This window comes from Saccostrea echinata, unplaced genomic scaffold (assembly GCF_033153115.1).
Source record: "Saccostrea echinata isolate AGI-Se365-2 ecotype Australia unplaced genomic scaffold, CSIRO_AGI_Sech_v1 ptg000003l, whole genome shotgun sequence".
Taxonomy (NCBI): Eukaryota; Metazoa; Mollusca; class Bivalvia; order Ostreida; family Ostreidae; genus Saccostrea; species Saccostrea echinata.
The window spans coordinates 12854275-12876188 of record NW_026889752.1 but is presented as its reverse complement, the minus strand read 5'-3'; the positions used below and the strand labels follow the sequence as shown (position 1 = coordinate 12876188).

General features: G+C 31.9%; 2 protein-coding genes across 2 annotated transcripts; one reads left to right on the top strand and one right to left on the bottom strand.

Moving 5' to 3' along the window:
- Window positions 1-10895: 10895 nt before the first annotated feature.
- LOC133178475 (uncharacterized) lies at window positions 10896-17460 on the top strand. Its single transcript, XM_061313171.1, has 11 exons — window positions 10896-10962; window positions 11097-11322; window positions 12015-12131; window positions 12327-12390; window positions 15026-15147; window positions 15447-15506; window positions 16131-16185; window positions 16284-16394; window positions 16472-16538; window positions 16723-17002; window positions 17132-17460. The coding sequence occupies exons 1-11, from the start codon at window positions 10909-10911 to the stop codon at window positions 17359-17361; spliced, it is 1386 nt and encodes a 461-aa protein (XP_061169155.1). The 5' UTR covers window positions 10896-10908; the 3' UTR covers window positions 17362-17460.
- Window positions 17461-19507: 2047 nt separating this feature from the next.
- LOC133178890 (multiple epidermal growth factor-like domains protein 10) lies at window positions 19508-21705 on the bottom strand. The gene is made up of 4 exons (XM_061313552.1): window positions 21639-21705; window positions 20837-20971; window positions 20207-20344; window positions 19508-20122 (listed from the first exon to the last, which is right to left on the bottom strand). The coding sequence occupies exons 1-4, from the start codon at window positions 21649-21651 to the stop codon at window positions 19713-19715; spliced, it is 696 nt and encodes a 231-aa protein (XP_061169536.1). The 5' UTR covers window positions 21652-21705; the 3' UTR covers window positions 19508-19712.
- Between the last annotated feature and the right edge of the window lie 209 nt (window positions 21706-21914).

Sequence of the window (21914 nt, the reverse complement as noted above, 5' to 3'; positions counted from 1 at the left end):
ATGGTGTCAATTACGAAGATATAAATGTCGGATGACCGAGAATTTTGATATAATCTTCAAAAAGATGATCAGAACTTATTCCTCACTTTTGATTGCTCTAATTCAATGTTGTTTACAAGTTTCATGCTAAAAATAAAAAAAAAACCACATGACCTTGACATTGTTTACATTGACGATAACAACCACTCCATAGATACAACTTTTCTTTTTCCGTCACTTACATTTTGCAGTCTTTTCTTGCTTTTACCGTGCAGTTGAGATCTCAAAACTTCGCCTTATTCAAATTTCTCATACATCTTTAGCTTTATGATACATTTATCTTAAAAGAAGCACATGATATTGACTCACTATGTAACTTAAGCACATCTTTTTGCTGATAGCATTTGAATTGCTGGTTCATGTTGGAAGAAGGATATACTACGCAGTTTGCCTTATCAATGTTTTTAGAATAAATAGTTTAAAAGGCATGTTACAATGGAAAATGTACTAACAACTCAAAATGTAATAAACTGAGGTTATTATATTATGCGTTATTACATTTTGCGTCGAGGTTAACACAGAAGGTAATTACGCATAATGTTATAACATAATTCCTGGATTTATACATTTTGCGTTACTGATTTTGTGTCGAATATAATGCAAAACGCAGAATGTAAAAACAAGTTTGGATTACTTTTTGGGCTATTATATTTTGCGTTGCATTTAACATTTTTTTCTTCACAAATAAATAAATAAATCTATTATATATTATTATTCCTGATTACAAAGATTATTTAACTTGTTGTGTCTCGGGAGTCATTTCTCCCTAAATGCAGAGGGAGAATTATTATTTTTTTTAAATTTAATTTAATTATTTTTTACCATTTCGACAGATTTTGCATGTCATGAAATATAATTTCAATTTTTCAAAAAAATATACCTTAAATTTTAATACTAAATGCATTATGTATTTTATTACATCTTGCACTAATCCCGAGGCAAAATCTTATAACGCAACATGTTACAATCTAAAAAGCGTGTTATAACATTTTGCGCCATTGCATTTTAAAAATCAAGGCCGAAGCAAAGTATAATAAGGCAAGATGGCGTGATCCAGAGAAAATGTTATTATATTTTGCATTATCACTAGTACTTCTGTTAACTTCGACGCAAAATATATTAATTCCAGTTTATTATCTTTAACGTCGTTTTATATTTTGCGTTGTAACAAGATCAAGATTTTGTGAAATACTTTAGACTGTTTTTTTTGTGCGCTAGATCCATTGTGATGTCATAATCAATTTAAACTTTCTTTTTCTCGTACTTTGCGTCTCTAAAAGAATTATGTAATTTTGTAGAAAATAAAGTATTTTATGGAATTCATTTGAAATCATGTAAAAAGGAATCCCGATACCTATATTCAATTTATTATTATTTTAAAGAAGAGGCTAAAAACATTTTCTGAGAGAATGTAGGCAATCTGGATAGATTTCCTTTCCTTTGTCTGATTTGGAAAAAAAACTCTTCATAGTACCTTTTAAAAAATTCTTGTTTCACTGGGAGTGGGGATTGGATTAAAATATTTCCCCCTTTTTCATTGAATTCTATGACATAAAACATTTTTTTGCAAAAATTATAGAGTAATAGAGTTATCTCTCATTTGTTTACCAACTAAGATATGCTTTGTGAAAATTCTTACATATTTGCATAAATAGGAGAAAAAAATCATTCAAATATGTTCATCTTTTTTTTTTTTTTAGTTTTATTAAAGAATGATATAAAAAACAATTATGGACTCTTTGGTGGTGAATATCGTTGATAATTATCAGAAAATATCAATATTGACCAAGGCGAAAGAGTCTATAATTGTTTTATTATGACGTTGCGCACGCTGTTGGTGTCAATTTGGGTAACGTCAAAATGACGCTAGATAACATAACGTTAGAGAATTTACTTGACGTGACTTTTTGACCTACATTTCGATGAAAAAAAACTTAGTTATGTTGTATAATATATATTGCAGTTCATTAAAAAAATGATTAAAATCTCTGCCATTTCCCGTGGAGGGAAATATGTGCATAGTTTGGACCATAAAAAAGCTCGGAAGAAAAATAACTTTACTTGATCTCAATTTTTTTTCATTTACCCGCTTTTGATTTCATTGAGGTACATTCAAAACAATTCCATGTCATATCAGGAGGATCTTTTACCTGTTCTCTATTTTCCCTATAGTCTAGATGTGTTAATGTATTTAGCACGGTATCTTCTTTTCATTCAAAGCCATCCCCGCCCTTACACACACTCACATCCTTATTACAGTGGGGTGGTATTATTCCAAGTCATTTCATTTTATTTTTAAAAAAGTAAAAGGTGGGACGAGAGCGAGAATCGACTCCTCCCTTCCCAATTAAAAAGGATTGTCGATCTGGGACAGTTCCGAAGTTTTGCATTTATAAAAAAAAATTATTGAGCCCTCCTCCCCTACTTTTAGGTACTTTGCTACGAGCCTGATCTGGATAAAGATCGTAGATTTCGAGCTCCTAGGAAAACAGATGCAGTTAACGTGCTTTATGCGTTTGCATTCATTTTTTGTCATGCTCATAAATTGTGGCAAAGAGTTTTTCGTAGACCGTTTTGTACATACTTTCATCAAGATTCAAATTTGAATCATTAAACTAAGCCTGTAAGTTATACAAGATGAGGGTTTGAACATGTTTTTCAGCTCATTTCATAAAAACTCATACAAAAACACTGAAAATTGTATTATTGTTTATCTAAAAAGTGACTTTAAGATGTTTTTTTTTTTTAAATATATATTTTCATTAATTTTGTCATGTTTCTGCATTTCCAGAATGTCAGAATTAAAAGTATTCCTCGATCAGTTCATTTCCTTAAGCGTTCTCCTCGGGGTTTAACATAGGGGTATAACGATAAACCTAAATATTGTGATTCGTTTCATCTTAGGTCAAGATCTAGTAAATGAGCGGTGCTTACAGATTTTTCAGATTTGAGAATTCCTTTAATGATGCTTTAAATCTTTAAATAGCTTCGTCAAATAAAGTGTTTCAGTGCATAATTTGCAGGTAAACAAGACGAAAAATCATATTATTCACTGAAAAATTAAGAAAACCAGTCATGAAAACTGGAGTTTTTTTCCATATCAGACGAAGGAAATGTATCAAGATTGCCTACATTCTCTCAGAAAACGTGTGTTTTTAGTGTCTTATTTAAATTAATCTTAAATTGAATATAGGTATCGGGATTATTTTTTTAACATGATTTCGAATTGAATTTCATGAAAGTACACTATTTTCTACATAATTCTATTTGAGCCATAGAGTACGGGAAAAGGAAAGTTGAAATGATTATGACCTCATAATGGATCAAGCACCAAAAAGTTTGTCTAAAGTCATTTACTAGATCTTGACCTTAAAGTCGATTATCGGTAATCTGGAAAAAATTATACTCTTTAAAAGAAGAGTCTACGTCATTTAACTGCTTTACAAAATGTAATTTGTTCCTTTTAAAGCTGACATGAACTCTTAAAAATGTGATATTTTCATCCTTGTACGACTTATTTCATTCCCGTACTCCCTTTTCCGCCATATTTCTTTCAGATGCGCTCACTTATTTTACCGGCTATATAAACCCTGATGCCTTTTTTACACTTGAGTGATTTTCTAGCCTGGCTGTTGGCATGTACACATCTCCGACATCAAAGTTTTGGAACACGTCATGAACTGACCGAAAACATGTAGGCCTGTACACATCTCCGATAAAGCAGTTTTGGAACATGCAATAAATCTAAGAATCCTACCAAAACTAGGAATTTTACTGAAAACTGGAAAGGATTATATAAATTTTGAATAATTTTGATGCAATGCATAAAAATCAAAACGGCAAATGCATGTTTGATATACATTACATATATATTTGAACAATAAAGAAGCTACCACATGCATTTTTTCAAAAAAAAAAAAAAAAAAAAAAAAAAAAAAAAAAAAAAAACAAAAACACTGTACTGTTGAGCTTTATGCATGCTACACGGTATAAGCACATACTATGCAACTTACGCATTGAAGTAATGCATGCATGCATGCCGAGAAAACGCGTCGAATGCTTTATACTCATCTGCCTGAAATACAGCTATCGCTACAGGGATGTGCACATGTCGAAAGAATTACTTCCTATTTTCCTTTTATTGAAATATGCATCACAGAAGAAATAACTCCATTTGTAACTCAACGGTAAACAAATTGTCAGAAGCACATGAACACACGTGGTCCCTGCCGATCAGCATTTTTGGTCAGGGAAAATATCGAAGGTGGAAATGACACTGGTATTTGCCTGATTAGACAATATAGTCACGCAAATAAAACCTTTCAGAAATCGAACTAACTGTTGTCGGTACATGTAGTAAATATGTTCATGAATGTGGCTTCATTTCAACAAATTTATTACATAAACATACATTCTTGTTACAGATCTTACATCTTTTAAAGAAAATGAAAGGGCGTGGGGTGGAATATGTAGAATACATTTTTCAATATATTTTAAACAAACGTCGGAAAAAGGTCGAATTTTCCTTGATCAAATATATGCAAATACTTGCAATGAACTCGCCTCAACTATTTTAGATAAAAAAACTGATATATCTTAAATTTACACACACTGAACAATTTGTTTCTGTAGACAGATTATTTTCAAATAATGACCCTTTTAGGCGTCACAAATTACAAGCACGATTGATACAATTACCAACAAGCACAGAGATAATTATGTGTATATAAAATAATCTACAGTACATGTTTTTGTATATATTGAAGTTGAATAAGTATTACACTAATAGTATATGTGAAAGTAATATTGATAATTGAAAAAGTTCTACCGTGTACCCAAATGTGAAGTTGTGATTCAACAATCTTCGCGCGCATTGCCAAAGATATCACGAGGCGATGCAAAAGTACTAATTTTTACATTACATAAGTTTTTTTAACAACTACACATATTTACACGTTTTAGATATTTAAAGAAATTTTGTGATGTGACTGAATGATTAAAATATGGTTGTGTGCATGTGTATTATTTCTTTAAATATTATATAATTAATAGTCAAAGTTGATAGGAAAGGAAAACAATGTGCCCCTGACAGTGCCCCCCCCCCCCCCCAACACACGTTTTTTTTTAATTTTGATATTGGTTATTATTTTTTTTTTCTTGTCTAAAATATTTTTGGTAGGAACCCTATGTGCTCTTATAAAGGAACAAAAAACTGAATTTGTTTTCTCTGGAAAGTACATGAGAAGGGTCCACGTTTCCATTCCCGTGATATATAGTTTTCACAATTGTTTTGTTCCCTTTTCGTTTGGGTGCGTAGGTTTTTTTTCTTCTTTTCTTTTCCCTTTTCTTTTGGCTTGTCAAAAAAAGGAGACAATTTTTTCAGCAGGTTTGATCCACCCTGCCCCAGAAAAATTCCTCGATCTGCCCTTTTAAAGACTATATAATTTCCCAAGATTTTTACTACATCGGATTTTATATGCATTATTACTCTTACATGTATGGATGCTTACACATGAGAGAGAGAGAGAGAGAGTATACATGTACTTGTATTGAAAATGCAAACAATATTTATCTATAATCTTGCGGTTTAGATTTTAAGTGATCCTTAAACTATCTTTTAAGATTTTCTCAAAATACAAGAAATTGAATAGGTACCAAATTTTAGACTACCTGCGGAAACTCTCCAATATGGAAAGACTTTCTATACATGCATATAAAACAGGCACGTAGCACCGTTTCTCAAAGTGTGTGTATGCAAGGGGGGGGGAGGGGGCAGTAAAATGATTGACAAGCAAAAGAAAAACTTCAGGCACGTAAAAATTGGGGGAAGTGAAGAGGGAAAACAGGCATTTAAAAAAAAAAACTCCGTAGTCAGAGGAGGGACAGATTCCATTCATGCTATCATTTTCGGCAGAAAAATATTTGAGTACAATGTACAATAATGTTGGATTAGAGGAGGGGGGGGGGTGGCAGCCAGTCTTAAAAAAAAAACCTGCATGTCGAACGCGTGGGTGGGGGATGCCCCCCCCCCTTTTTTCGAGCATAATGTTTTACTGTTTAGTATGAAATACATAATCAAAGGCTGATCTCCTCCACTTTTTGTTGCACTATAGTCAAATCCTCGAAAAAGTTGCCCCCCCCCATCCCCGCCACAAAATAGGATTTTGGAGATTTTTTTAATATTTTATTTTTTTATTTATTTTTATTATTATTATAATTTTTATTATTACATGTATTATTATTATTATTTTTTGCTTGTCAAAGATTTTTCAGGTAAAGTGTCAATTATTTCTTAGATGCAACGTGCCTGAAAGACACTCTGAGAAAAGAGAGTATCCCCCCCTCCCCGGCTCCACGTATGTGCATATTTGTTAATTTGTGTTCTGGTTAAATGCTCTCATGTCGTGTTCTAAATCATTTATTTTACACCAAATTACTCAGTTTATTTTTTAGATAATCAGCAATCAGACTTTTTTTTTTAGTGATTTCTTATTTTTTACCCAGTCGCGCAAATACTAATTCCCTTTTTTACTTTTGATATTTTCCCCGACCAAAATCTGATCAGCACGGACTAAGCGTATTCGAGTGCTAGGCTGTACGATGAAGTGACAACGTGTTTACTGCTGAGTATTTATGGAGTTTATTACTTTTTGTGATGCATATTTCAATAAATGGAATATAAGATGTAAATTATTCGGCATGTGCACTCTTCGAACGGGTACAGTGGTCTATTTCCAGGTATGAATAAATTTACAGTGTTCGACGTGTTCTCTCGATATGCATCAATTGTATTTGAATGCATATGGACATGCATAGGAAATACACTGGTGGAGCGATGGTTTGTTCCATTCTTACGATAGATTATTGCAAATTGTTTGTACGAGTTTTACTGTGTATTATTTTAAGATTAATGCGCATATATTGGTATGCTTTTAAAAAACACGCGCAACTATGTTTCTTCTTCCAAACTTGCATTTATGTTATTCAAAACGATAATTATTCATGATTATCGTTATGACTGTTTTTATCTGTTCTGGTTTTAAAATGTTTTCATCAATTCATGTGTTCCCCAAATACTTTACTATCGGAGATGTGCACGTGTCGATAGCCAAACCAAAAATTCACTCAAGTGTAACGAGGGCACTGGGGTATATATCGTTACAATAAGACAAGGTATCTGAAAGAAATATGGCGGAATAGTTGGTATGAAACAAGTCGTACATTGATGCAAATTTTGCGTTTTTAAGAATTCATGTCAGCTTTAAGCATTCCTTATTTCATAAAGCTGTATTTGTAGATTCTAGAATGCATTTACACCTAACAATATTGCAATGAAACTTTGAGAATGTTTTTAAAACTTTTTATGGAAAATGAAAAGAAATACGTATCATGATATACAAGTCAAAATATCAATATATGCATTTAACGTTTTTTTTCCGTATCAACACTCATCCCTAGTTCTCACCCTGCCAATTCGAACATTAAAATTGAAGTATTCGATCCTTTCCCGGGTTTCTGGAAAGGATATATATATATATATATATATATATATATATATATATATATATATATATATATATATATATATATATGTATATAAAGCACAGAGAAATTCACTTTTACAAGGATACCCACTTCCGCCCCAGCCCGGTGTTGAACTCTCGACCTACGGAATCTGTCTCCTAGCAGTACAGGAACAGCGCGCTAGACCGCTCGGCTATCTAGGCAAGTCAAAAAACTTGCTTTCGATGTCGATGGAATTCTCGCGGCGCCGCCCTACACTACACGGTCATTGAGAATGGAAGTGAGATACAGTTATTTGGACATTAATTTTATTAGAGGATCGTTACCAATACAAGTTGTAATGATATTAATTTTATTTATACAGCACAATTTACAACAACTCTTAAACTAACATAACTGTCCTAAGTGAAGAAATATTAATATATAAAGCACAGAGAAATTCACTTTTACAAGGATACCCACTTCCGCCCCAGCCCGGGGTTGAACTCTCGACCTACGGAATCTGTCTCCTAGCAGTACAGGAACAGCGCGCTAGACCGCTCGGCTATCTAGGCAGAGAGACTGTAGGTAATACTGATACATTTTCCTTGTCTGAGATGGAGAAAACTCCAATGTTTATACCTGATTTTTTCATTTGTCATTAAAAAGGGTAGCTTTAAATATGTATTTTTGTTGAGTTTACCTACAAATTATGTACCGATACACCTGAATTTATTAAGCCATAATTGTAATGGATCATTAAAGGGATTCGTTTTTCATATTTGAGAAATCTGTAAGCACTATTCATGTACTAGATCTTGACAATAAAATGTATGAAGTATATAATTACCGACTGAATGATATGTAGCTTTCATACAGTTTATTGTTTCCAAAACATATATATAACGTAAATGCTGCCGCTATGGTAATAATGATTTTTGACACCAACACAGTGCGCGACGTTCAGATAGTCCGGATTGGAGTAAATAAGGCACTGACGGTGCATGACGACACAATTTTTGTCATCGAACTTCTGTTACAGAAAGATTAAAAAATGCCCAGATTACAAAGTATTAATTTCATGCTTTCCTTTCGTATTGTGCAAGACCATTTTCCATTTTCCGTTGAACTGTTTGAATGAAAATCTGGCGATACCCTTGCTTAACGTTTTCCCTGCTCAGATACACGACCTGCATGTTACGACGTTATTTGAGGGTCTTTCAGGCGTCGCAGCTGCACGCGCACTGACCCTCCGAATCTAGTGAATATGTAGTGTATAGATTATATTGGAACTATAAATAGACTATATAATTATATTATTTAGGGAGAGGGTTAAAATAGGTTATGCCAACTGCACAATCACACTGTGATTAAAATGTATTTTTAGAAATAAACTCTAAAGTAATATTGAAAATATTTTTCTCTTCAAGGAAGCAGATGTATGCGATTCACGTGCACTATAACAAAATTTAACAGCTCTTATGTAATTGAAGTTATAAAGGAATGTATTCTGACCCTACTGTTCCTTTGCAAAAATTAAAGACTGATGCCATATATTTTTTTTTCCATTTCTGTGATCCACGAACATTACTTTCTTGATGTTTATGTAAATTTGGGGGTTGTTATTATAAAAAAATAAACCCACACCTTTCGTGTTACAAGACACTATCCCCAAGGACGTAAGTATAAAGTAAATTATTTTTACGATAATGTAATTGCTAGAATATACAATTTAATGTCCTTGTTCAATGATTAGTGTAAATTTTCAGTAAATTGTGAATAGGAAAAGACCAACAATAGTCACAGTACAAAAATTTTAGGTGCAAAAGGAAGAGGAACTGCTGCATTTTATATCAAAGGTTAATAAAAAGTTCAGATAAACAAACTAAAATGTGCTGTCAAGCTTTTTAAGTTGTTGAAATAATGAATCAAGATAAAAGGCTACGTGGCGATGAAAATTCAATCGATGTAACATGAGTTTGTTTTAAATATAGCGCGAAATATTTGGGTTTACCTGGACGTTTATTTGCATTTTCCAGTTTCGATTTCATTTCCTTTTACATAAATAAGGAATCTTCCTACCTTTTCAGGTAAGTTTTCTTTTTTGTTCTTTTTAATACGAAATTTAAGCAGTTAGATAGAATAAGATATTTTTGTAGTAAACATGTTTATTTCTTTAATTCCCTACCCCTTAGACCAACAACAACAATAACTGTGACAGTAACATAGCGTAATAATATCTACTGAATTATGTTTTGATTTCGACAAATAATTTTTCCATGGTTACTAAAAACAGAAACTTCCGGAAAATTTAGAACGCTAGTGTTTCTGTAAACAAGCAGTCTATACTTAGACACATAAATCTGTATATCGACATTTTACTTCGACAAACAATATTGTCATGGCTATTAGAATTGAATTTTCTGGAGGATTCTTCCAAAAACCCCATTCGTTTTAGAGATTACTTTCTGATTTCGAATAAATCTTGGAACATATGTATACTACAATATGGTATACAAAGCATATATACTGGTTTTTAAATTTAATGAGCAATATTGTAGCGGTTAGAGCAATAAAAATAAAATAATGAATGAAATTTTTAAAAACAATTCACCTCATTTACAGTTTTGGACCAATTTCAATGGTATAGAAGTATACTAACTAAGACAATCTTTTATCATTTCCTTATCATATTTCTATGATTAAAATCTGCATACTTGCAAGGCACATAATTGCTTCTTCGATTTAAACATGCATAAAATCGATTGTAATCTTTTACCGGATTACTCATTCTATATATGCAATATGAAGTTTTGAGTATAGACGTGGACATCAAAGACCAGAAAGTACATTGATAGATACATATCTATTATCTGGGTTCTGGCTTTATCAATTATGCAAAAAAGATTTTAAAAAAAACAAGTTGAAACCGGAGGGGACCATAGGTTTCCTCTGAGTCTGTCCATCCGTCCGTCCGTCTGTCTGTCTGCCTGCCTGCCTGCCTGTCTGTCTGTCTGTCAGTCTGTTTGTCTGTCTGTCTCTCTGTCCCTCTGTCTGTTTGTCAGTCTGTCCCACTTGGTTTTCCGCACTTTTCCCCTAAACGCCTGCAGATATTGAGCTGATTTTTGGTATGCGACTTTACCTTGATTAGTTATAGATCAAGGTTGCATTTCGTTCCGCTTCTATTATTTTTGACGGAATTATGGCATTTTCAATTTTTAACAGGAACCAGATTACGCTTGCCGGTAGGGGACTATTATTGCTATTGCAATACTCTCAGAATGCTTGTTCTATGACAATTAAGTGATTCCTAATTGTTTATTTACTTTTATTTAGGATTAAATGGCGAGAAGTGAAAAGAAAAGAATGCCTGTTTTGTACATTTTTGGTATTTTATGCAGTATCTATCCTACAGCTATGGTAAGATTTGATATGTTGCAATTAATTATATTTTTATTAAACAATTGGAAAAAAGAATTCTAAAATCAAGAATTCATTCGTTCCAAAACTATAAATCTGTAAGTGCTCAACTGTCTCTAATATACAATATTAAGTCTTCCACTGGACTATCATGTCTCGAAAGTCTTCCTACGGTATCCTATGTGCTCAAGTGTCCTTCAAACGAAACTGATTGGAGATTGGCCGCAAAAAAGAAAGGCTGCCATAATCTTTCAAAAGTACAGAACTGCACTTCGGCTGAAAAATTTGTCTATCACTGTGTTTTGAACAAGGAGGCCACAATGCTCTTGGAAGTTTGTGCTCCTGTGTGGTATATGTCAGGTAAGTTTATGAAGATTAAGATCGTGGGCTTCCAATTCTAATTCCCGATAATTAGTCATATTTTGGTCACTTTATTTTCTGGTTAACGTTTAACAATGCTGATAAAATACAGTTGAACTTCCATATCCCTAATACCACGGATATGCCGAAGTGATATTGAAGTCCCAAGCGCTTATTTTATAAGTATTTTACCATGGGTATCTCGAATCCTCGGATATCTCGAAGTATTTTCTTGGTCCCTTGAAGTTCGAAATAGCGAGGTTTGACTGTAAGTTTATACAGTCTATTACTATAAATAGCACACATTATGATAAATATTCTGTATACAATGTGCTTGTCGAAAAGGAAATAATTGTTTTTACTAAATTATATACCAAATGTAAAAATGTCTAAAATATATAATGTATTATACAATATTAATCAAATGCCCCAATATCTCGTGACGCAAAAATATATAGACAAGGGGCAATTTGAAAGATATAAATATAAATATGTATATTAATAATCATATATATTGCTGCAATATTTGAGGATGCACACCTATTTCGGTTATATAAATTCTCGTTTTTGTGCAGAAAGTTTTTGAAACGTTATAATTTATGATATCATCAAAGGCACTAGATACACTTAATTTCTTCCCATCAAATTAATATCCTGTATACATTTGTATTATTATTTTTTTCTTTTCTCAGGGTACTGTGCAAGATTCAGTACAGAAGACCAGAGAATTGTAAATGAGCCAGGATTAGATTGTACACAGTTTGTTCAATCATGTCCTTCCAGATTCATGTCAAACGAATCTTATAAATGTGTGTATGCCACGTAAAAATTGAAAACCATGTACAAAGCTATGAAGTGATTATGTTTGAACATGATAACATTCTAGACATCTTTATTAAAAGAAATAAATACTCTTTGCCTTAGTATCTCCACAAACAATAATTTTAAATATATGTATTTTTGAAATTAACAGTCTTTTGACAGTTTGCATTTTACATTCACAGATCAGTCGTGTTACAGAAGTATAGAAGATAAAAAGGAGGTACTTAACTCAGTGCATTGCAAAAAGTAAGCTACACGTCAGTGATTGTCTTTAAAAACTCATATAATGCAATCATCATCAAGCAAAAATATATTTTTTTCTGCTTGCACATTTCTTTTCTCATTCATATATTTTATTTGTGTTTTCACATATACATGTACTGTACATATCTTAATTAACAGTCAGTTCATACATTCGTTTCTACTTCCCTATACTTATATTACATATTTTCTTTTGTAGTAAATGTATGTTGCATTTACATTTCAACAATATAATATGTTTCAAAACCAAAATGAAAAGAAGTAAATAAAATATAAATTTGCTGTACAGTGGTATAAATTTTGGCTGTGAAAGCTTTATATACAAAAATAAAAAGGAAGGGGATAAGGGTGGTGCAAGAGGAAAAGTGCTCGAGAATGTGTGCGGGAACAATATTAAGTATTTTAACTCTTCTTGTGCATTTGATTGTATATAAACTTGATAAAATATATTATAACATATCACAAATAGTTTTCCAGTGCTTTGCATATTCTGAAAATATACAATTTCTTAATAGTATAGCTTTTTCATTTAATATTCTATCTACAATATTTTTTTTTTCTAGCATTGAGAGGCTTATAATTAGTTTAGGCACTTTTTTTAAACCTACTAGCAAAATTATATTGCTTAACAGTAAGTATTAATATATTCTGTAGTCTAAACATGTTTTTATTGTTGGATTTGCCAAAAAGTATATCTTTTCTATCAAAATTCGTGGAAAAATGAAATTTATTTATAAACCACTCCTCAAGATAGCACCATAATTTTTTTTAACGTAGGAACATTCGAAAAGTAAATGTTTCATTGTTTCTACATCTTGTTTGCAAAAGGAACATGCAGGTGATTCAATTAGTTTGAGTTTATAAAGGTATTCATTTGTTGCAATAATCTTATGCAAAACCTGAAACTGTAACCAGTAAAACTTTGCTTATTTAGTGGTTTTAAAAGGAAGTTCAAATATTTTGCTCCATTCTATATCCCGAAAAAACATTCCATTATATTTTCTCATTTTTCCATTGTCTTAGTTGTTTCTTTTTTTCTTCTTAATGAGAATGCTGTACATATCTTTACATTCTTTTGTGCTTTTGTAAAAACATAGAGAGAATCAGCGGTAAATGGACATTTATTTTTCTTTTTTTCAATTTCTATACTCTTCAATATTTTTAAAACAGCTACTTTTAAACCTGTATATTGTACAAAATTTGTTTTTTACATTTAGATTTGTGAGGTACTCAAGGCTTACAAATTTTCCATCAGAGTCAAGCAGATCTCTTATAAAACCAAAGCCTGCATCAAAATAACTTTTCAGGAATATAGATTAGTTGTTCATTTTAATTCTTGGATTACACCATATATGTTCATGAAGAATTTGCATATTATTTTGGCTACCAGAGTCAATGATTGTGACCCACTCAAATACAACCTCTTTCCAAAACTTGTTACTTATTTTATTACACAAGTTAGCAGTAAAGTCTAAACCCCTTACCCATAGAGATTCAATTTGCATTCCTAATTCTGATTCAAGGATTTTTAGCCAATTTGTTTCTAAATGAATCAATCTTTGGATCCATGTTGACTTTAATGCACATAAAAAAATCCATATATTCAATCATTTTCACCCCCCCCCCCAGTTCTGTAGTCTTGAATTATTATGGTTTTCTTAACCTTATGAATTCTACTCCCCATAGAAAGTAGAAAAGGTCTTTCTCAAATTCTTCTAGAAGTTCCTTATTGGGGTTCGGAATAGTCAATATCAAATTGCTCATCTTGGGTATAATCAGGGATTTAATCACTGTTAATCTACCAATTGGAGTAAGTTTTCTAAACTGCCGTTGTTTTATCAACCGCTTTATTTTATTTAATTTTGGGTGGTAATTCAGTTCGATCATTTCTTCTAAATTGATAGAAAATTTACCAAGAAGATCAAAAGTGGAATTATTTCAATCAAGCTTCCATTTCTTGTGATGAAAAACTTCTTTAGAAATTTTTTACTGGCAATCCAGCCCCGATTTAGTATTTGTGAAATTAATTTTCAGACCAGATACAAATGCAAAATAGTCAAGGTCTGTTTATATACCATTCCTAGACTGTAGCGATTCATCAGATATTATTAAAGTATCATCAGCATATTGTGAAAGTTTATATTCTTCTCCATCAATTATTATTCCTTTTATATATCTATTGTTTCGAAATTAGAATACCCAGAACTTCAACACAAAGTAGAAAAAGGTATGGAGAAATTGGGTCCCCCTGCCTGCATCCTCTTTGAGGAAACAGGTAGTCAGAAGTAATTCCATTTTGTATGACACATGATTTAATTCCATTATAAAAAGCTTGAATCCAGTTTTTAATCGACTCCCCAAAATTAAAGAAGTAAAAAATAATTTTTATATTCTTTAAATTATCATTTTATGTGATTTATAACGTATCTTGCAGAGGTTCTTCATAATATTTTATCTTAGATTCCGTATTAAAGTTATTTATGTTTACTAATTATTTATTATACTTATTATTAAAACAATTGTCAAAATCCCAATTTCCGTTCAAAGTTTTTCTTTTTTATTACATAACTATTTGGAAGTATGAACAGTATATGTAATATTCTGCTATTTGTATTTTCAGGAATGACTACAGTATCATTGTTGTCTTTTTGGTGGTTGCAATTATTGCTGTAGTTTTCTTACTATTATTTATTTTGTATGACAAGAAATGGAAACGATGTAGAAATCCGAAGGTAATTAGAGGTAAGATTCAAAATTAAGATAAAATATTCATCTCAGGTGAGCGGAAGTGTCTTTTATTTGCCTGTATCCAATTTTTATTATATATACTTTAAACATATTATTATTTACTCTTTGATGTGATAATATTTTTGCAAAATGATGAAATGCTTTTTAGATATATTCAAAGTGAATGGAGTCATACTTATAATTTATAAATGTAACAATATACGTCTCTACATTTATATTGAAGTTATCTGCGCATAGCATGTAAACTATGATTCCAAAGAAAAATAAAATATATATAATGTATATATTTAAAGGAAATGAAGAAAGCGAGATTTCCGAAAAATTAATGAACTACTCAGGAGAAGAAAAAGAAGGTCAGCTACATCGTTAATGTACTCTGTTTTCTGTTTATAAAAGACTTTTGGAGCATTTATATTATATATGGAGATAACGAACAGAAATCAAGTTAAAAGGCCAATTAACACACCACAAATCGGGAGCAGAGTAAACACGGACCCCTAAAAATCATCAGAGGTGGGATCAAGTGCCATGGAGGAATAAGTATCCTTTGTCGACCGTGGAGCATGTTCTTGCATATCGAATCAGCTGGGATATATAACCCCATATGCAGGTGACGAGGGTATATTGCTACATAAGTAAGGGAAGCTGATGATAGAAAAGTTGAAGTCATCACGTTTATCAGGAAGTCTTGTTGTTAGGTTATAATTAACGTCTTTTTCTAGTAAAATATCCAAATATAAAAATGTGTCAGACTCGGTGGTATCTTTTGTTTCAAGTTCACTGGGATATATCGAGTCGACATATAAATGGAAGTAACTATTGTTAATTGATAATACGTCGTCAATATATCTAAATGTCGTATCGATGGCCACAGCAAACGTCTTCCTTTACCCATGTATATTCCGCTTTATATGAATACAAAAATATGTCTGCTAATAACTGGGCGCAATTTATTTAATATTTTTTTTTTTGTTAAGATGTCGAGAAAAATAGTCAGAAAAATGAAGAAAAAGACAAGGATATGGTAAAGAGGTAAGTTTTTTTGTGCTTCTCGAACATTGTTCTTTCGTTATAGAAATAATGGATTCAAATGTAGATGTTCAGTCATTCAGTTACATATTATCTTACAGTTATGATGAAACTAAAGAAACCGTTGAAGATGACAGAAATGAAGATGATAAAATTAATGATGATGAAAATGGTGTGGATAGCATAACGATTGAACGCCCAGAAATCTCAAGGTAAGAAAGGGAGCGGGAGACAACTCAAATCATATCTTATGTCATACATTTATTTTTGCGAATGTTTTCGTTTACAGAGATGATGACGAAGAGATAATGAAATTTGAAACTATGACTGGTAAAACAGGAACGTGTTCTGTGAAAGTAAGATAACAATACATTATTATCCTGACTAACAACTGTAAATCTATATGCACACGTTTCAATTATGTTCTTCAGTATTATAATCATTTATTCTTAATTTGATCAACTATTATACATCAGAATCTGTTCTTTAATTGTATCTATCTATTAAGAATACTTTACATTATTAATTTTGTTTAAAAAGAGTGTCAAAGATATATCTATGCTGAGAGAGAAATTGTCTGAAAAGCTACAATTCCCAAAGGAGATTATCTGGGTTGTGGTTAAGGAGGATGGAATAATTTATAATGACGAGACTGGATTTGAAAATCTGAAGAAGCATCAAGATATCATACAGGTAGTGATAGGAAATAACAAGAGAATTGTACACGATGCATGCCATGATTCAAGCGTTGAAACTGACATCATATCCAACAAACCGGTAACGACTAGGAAATGTAAAATGAGGTGTAATCATTTCACAGGTAATGATTTTTATTTCATTTTATTTTGTTTTTGCCTTCAGTTGACATTTAAATAGAAATGTTTGTTCTTAAATAAATTGTTTAGTTACCTTTGCTGCATTGTTTACTATATGGTTTACGTTTCAATAGCTCCGGAAACCCTCTTTGATTATACGAAAGATGCGCTTACGAAAGGAGAAGCTGCTGTATTATGTCCAAAGTGTAACGAAAAGTGGGAAATGACAGAACTCATTCAAAAATGCGATATGTCAATGGATGAAAAACTATTTCTTGAACACCAAATGTCGCTGAATTTGATGACTAAAATGCAATTTCAAACATCGGTGCGGCTGAACAAAAGTAAACCTGACTTCTCTTAGTTTACAGACAATACAAAGCATATTAATCTCGCTGTACATTGTGATACTCTGGACAAAATTTTCTGGCGATTGTGTATAATATTTTAAAGTGATCACGTATTCTAGATAAAGAAATTAGATCTGCATGAAAATTGCAAGTTTTCTACAAATTATAGAAAAAAGATTTCAAAAGATGAATTGTTGATTTTATTTTTATTATTATCATGAGCTTAATCTTATGTCCTCACCCTCCTACCGTTGTTACTTGTTGGGGAATTGCTGACAAAACATTTTCGCCCAAATTGTAATATGTGATAAAGTTTTGCTATATTGTACATTATATGTAAGAGACACAAAATTCTACCGTCTGGTTTCAAGTGGGGAGATCTCAAAAATGTTAAAAAAAAATCAGTACTGCAAAAATGTGACAGATACTAAGGATTTGTGCAATAAATAACAAAAAAAAATAATTGAAATTTTCAAATACACGTGCACCTTTGTTTCAAATTTCATGAGCATATATTTTATTTTTTTTCCTTTGTAACATTTTTCTGACCCCCTCTTAAAGACCTTCAGCCTATCATAACGTCACAAAAACACTATTACGACGTCCACGTACCTATAAGTTGAAAAAATCATTAAAAAGTTAGTTCTTTAAAGTGGTATTTAGATGTTTTTAACTTGCGATTTCTCAATTTAATTACATGGAGGTTAAATAAATCAAGTGAAAATAATTGCTTTGAAATGGTTAATACTCTTCATTTCACGTTGCTGTGCGATGTATTGCACAATGAAAACCCCTGTCGCTCCTCTTAAATTTGTAATTTATGTAATTTGTGTAAAATTATCTGTAAAAAAACTATCATAATATGCCGTGTACCCGGCCTTTGAGTATAAGCATACAAAAATTTAGGTCATAATTGCACTAATGAAAACGATATTAAAAGTGATCCCTTTGTAATCCTTATTGGATTCATAGATTCATCAGAAAAAAGAGCATAGAATTTATATATATATATATATATATATATATATATATATATATATATATATGTATATATATATATGTAGGACTCCAAAGTCCGATGGTCACGCCAAAGTCCGATGATATGCGCCAAACCTCGATGGTTTGACACGCCAAATTCCGATGGTGCGGAAAACAATTAACGTTTGTGACGCCATAGTACTACTGCTCCAAACTGCAACCGCGCCATGCCAAGGTCTTATATATCATTATGCGAAAACTAACCCTAATCCCTAATCTCTCGGATCGGTGTGAAACTAACCCTAATCGCTCGAAAAGTGTGTTACAACTATGACCTACATAACTTGGGTGGGTGTGAGACTAACCCTAATCACTCGACTAGTGTGCGAAGACTAACCATAAATCTCTCAGGTTAGTGCGAAGCAAGGACTAACCCTAATCAGTCGCGAGTGGTGTGCGAGGACTAATCCTAATATCTCTGGAAGGTGTAATCAATAAGTAAAATCAATAAAATTGTAAGCGAGGACAAATTCAGGAATGGTGGCTTTGAACAGGACAACGGCGTCAAGAATTGACGTCGGATTATTGTGACGTCATAAACGTAGATTGTTTCTACGCACCATCGGACTTTGGCGTATTGGACCAACGCACTTTAGCGCAGTGCGTATCAAAGGAAACGAACCATCGGACTTCGGCGTGACCATCGGACTTTGGCGTCCGTACCGACATCAAACCATTGGAGTTTGGCGCAGAACCATCGGACTTTGGCGAGACCATCGGACTTTGGCGTGACCATCGGACTTTGGAGTCTTACATATATATATCAGGTAGCGTTATAACGTCACATGTTTGAATTGTTTTGGAATGTAAAACTCCTAAAGAAGTAATGAAAGCGCTTACGTTTTACTAACATTGTTGCCTTGTTATTTTTTTATTTTCATATATATATATATATATATATATATATATATATATATATATATATATATATATATATATATATATATATATATATATATAATCAATCACCTACATTTTACATAAATTATGCAAAAAGACTAAAAAGATTATTTTACTTACTCTTTGTATCAGATATATCCTGTGTAAGATTACTTAAAATATAATTCTTTTAATATAAATGATGAGCAGTATACAATTAAAAAGATTATTTGTTTCGTAAATTAAATTTCACTTTAAAATATGGACAGAAAAAAAGAAAACTTATTCATGTAAATAATGCTTCTTAACGTTCTTCTTCATGTGTGAAAACAAATAACAATATGTGTATACCTTAAATATAAAAAAAACTTCGTGATTAAAGATTTTTGAAAACAAAATATATTCTGCGTTTTGGCATTCATCAGAGAAAAACATTCTTGCTTCTTCTTTAACTACAGTCAGCTCCATCCATTTTGTCCAGTTGCGTGTAAGCGTCAACAGGCTCATAGTAGTCAGATGACACCGGGTATATTTTGGTGGATGAACTCTCCCGTTGTTGATTCAAGGAAATTCGGCCAGTCTCGAGGCGACTTCTTGGAGTATCATACATTGAACTATATCGTTGACTGGAATCATCAACAAAATAGTTAATTGAGTCCGAATAACCTCTTATCTGAGGTGCAGGTAAATGATGTGGCTCACTTGTTGATTTTTGACGTCGACAAAAGACAAATATAATGACTGCTGCTAGAATGACGACAAAGGTCAAAGCAATAGAAAGTACGATGACTAACATCGAAACTTCTGTGGAAATTTTGTCCTTGTTTAGTGAGTTGGTTACAGAGATATTGAACGTGACTAAAGAAAAAACATCGTTTATTGTCAATTTTAATATTATTTCATACAAGAAATTCATTTTGAGATTTATAATGAATTAGTTACCTTGATTCTCTCCACATCCGGTCACATGACTACATTCAGATTCCTTACACTGGCACTTATGCTGACAGTATTTCCCATAATTTGGAAATCGGCATCTATACACACAGCGATCACCAAAGTAACCTTGTCTGCAACCTACTGTCAACAAACGAAAAGAAAAAAAATATGTTTAATTCTTACGAAAACTATATAATTTTTTTTAAAGAAACGAAAGATTATCAAAATGTTTGGATTGTGAAGCTTCTTAAATTAGAATTATTTTTGAAAATATTCATATTGGACGGACAGAATCGTTTTGAATTTATGTCACTGTTTCTTTTTTCTGAGCGGGAATGTTAAAGATTTCTCTTCACTTTATTCAATTATTCAGATATATCTTTGTACATTTCTTGAATTTCAAGAAAATGTGTGAATCGCATATGCATCCTCATATTGAATTATCTCATATGTTCTCTCCAAGAGATGCCACACATTAATGAGGAGGGAAAAAAAGTTGCGAAATATCTACTTATGTTAACTGTTTATTAAATAGTGTACAACGTTTTCCAAGATTAGAAAACAGGAAGAAAAACATAATTCATTATGTTATCATATCATTTAATTTGTTTTCAAAATTTAAGTACTATTTACCAGACTCAGCATAGCATCCTGTAGTAATGTCACAGAGGCGTTCATCACATTCACACTTTCCCTGACAATCCAAGCCATAATTGGGATACGGACATATCTGTGTGCAGTTTGACCCAACGTATCCGGGAGAACAGACTTCAGAATAAGGAAATAAAAGGAGGGCGTTATCATACAATCGATGGCGAAGTTTATACTTGCTTCTCTATTTTTATTAACGCAAATGACAAAAAAAAGGAAAAAACATATCAAAGTTAAGAGAGATGTGACAATTTTTTTTTTTGAAATGTGCATGGTATAAATACATTTCGTGCACCATCCCGGATGTTTAATTACTCTCCTTTTTAAGAAAATTTAATTAAATTAATCCTAATGTAGAAAATCAAAAAAATAAGACTTAATGTTGTTTTATAATACTCATCCAATGTAAATTTTTAAATGCAGAGCTCAAATTTTCTAACAAACAAGAAGTAAAATATAATTACAAGAAAAATGTAATTATGTATCTGTCAATCCCTCAAAAAATATAATTATGAATTCATCAATCACATGGCCCAAGAACAACTTACTTGAAAAGATCAATGATAATGCAGATTATATCTTTCAGTCTATCTTTCTTTCTATGCTATTTTTCATAACGTTTGTTTTTCCTCTCAGTGAATAAAAACATATTCAACGACTTCACCCTACATCTTCCACTTCTAGTCATCTTCCCAGCGGAGAGTAAAGAATTTAATTGAATCTTTTATCTTTGTGTCATTGTGAAGTCATTGTTAACAATCTAAATATACGTAGATATACGTACCTTTGCAAATCATCGAGATGTCATCCCATTCTTGACAGCAATCGTCAAAGCTGTAGAAATATAAGTAATACCTAAAAATGAATATTTTTTAACTCCTACACTCGTATGAAGATTTCAACAATAAGCTTTGTTTAAGAAAATTACAAATTCTAAAGACTATGTACTTACCTTTCACATACATTGTCTTCGTTATGAACCAGATACAAACGAAAGAGAAATAAGTAAATGAATATGGAACCCATTTTATAATGTAAGTGTGTGGACTAATTAAAGAAT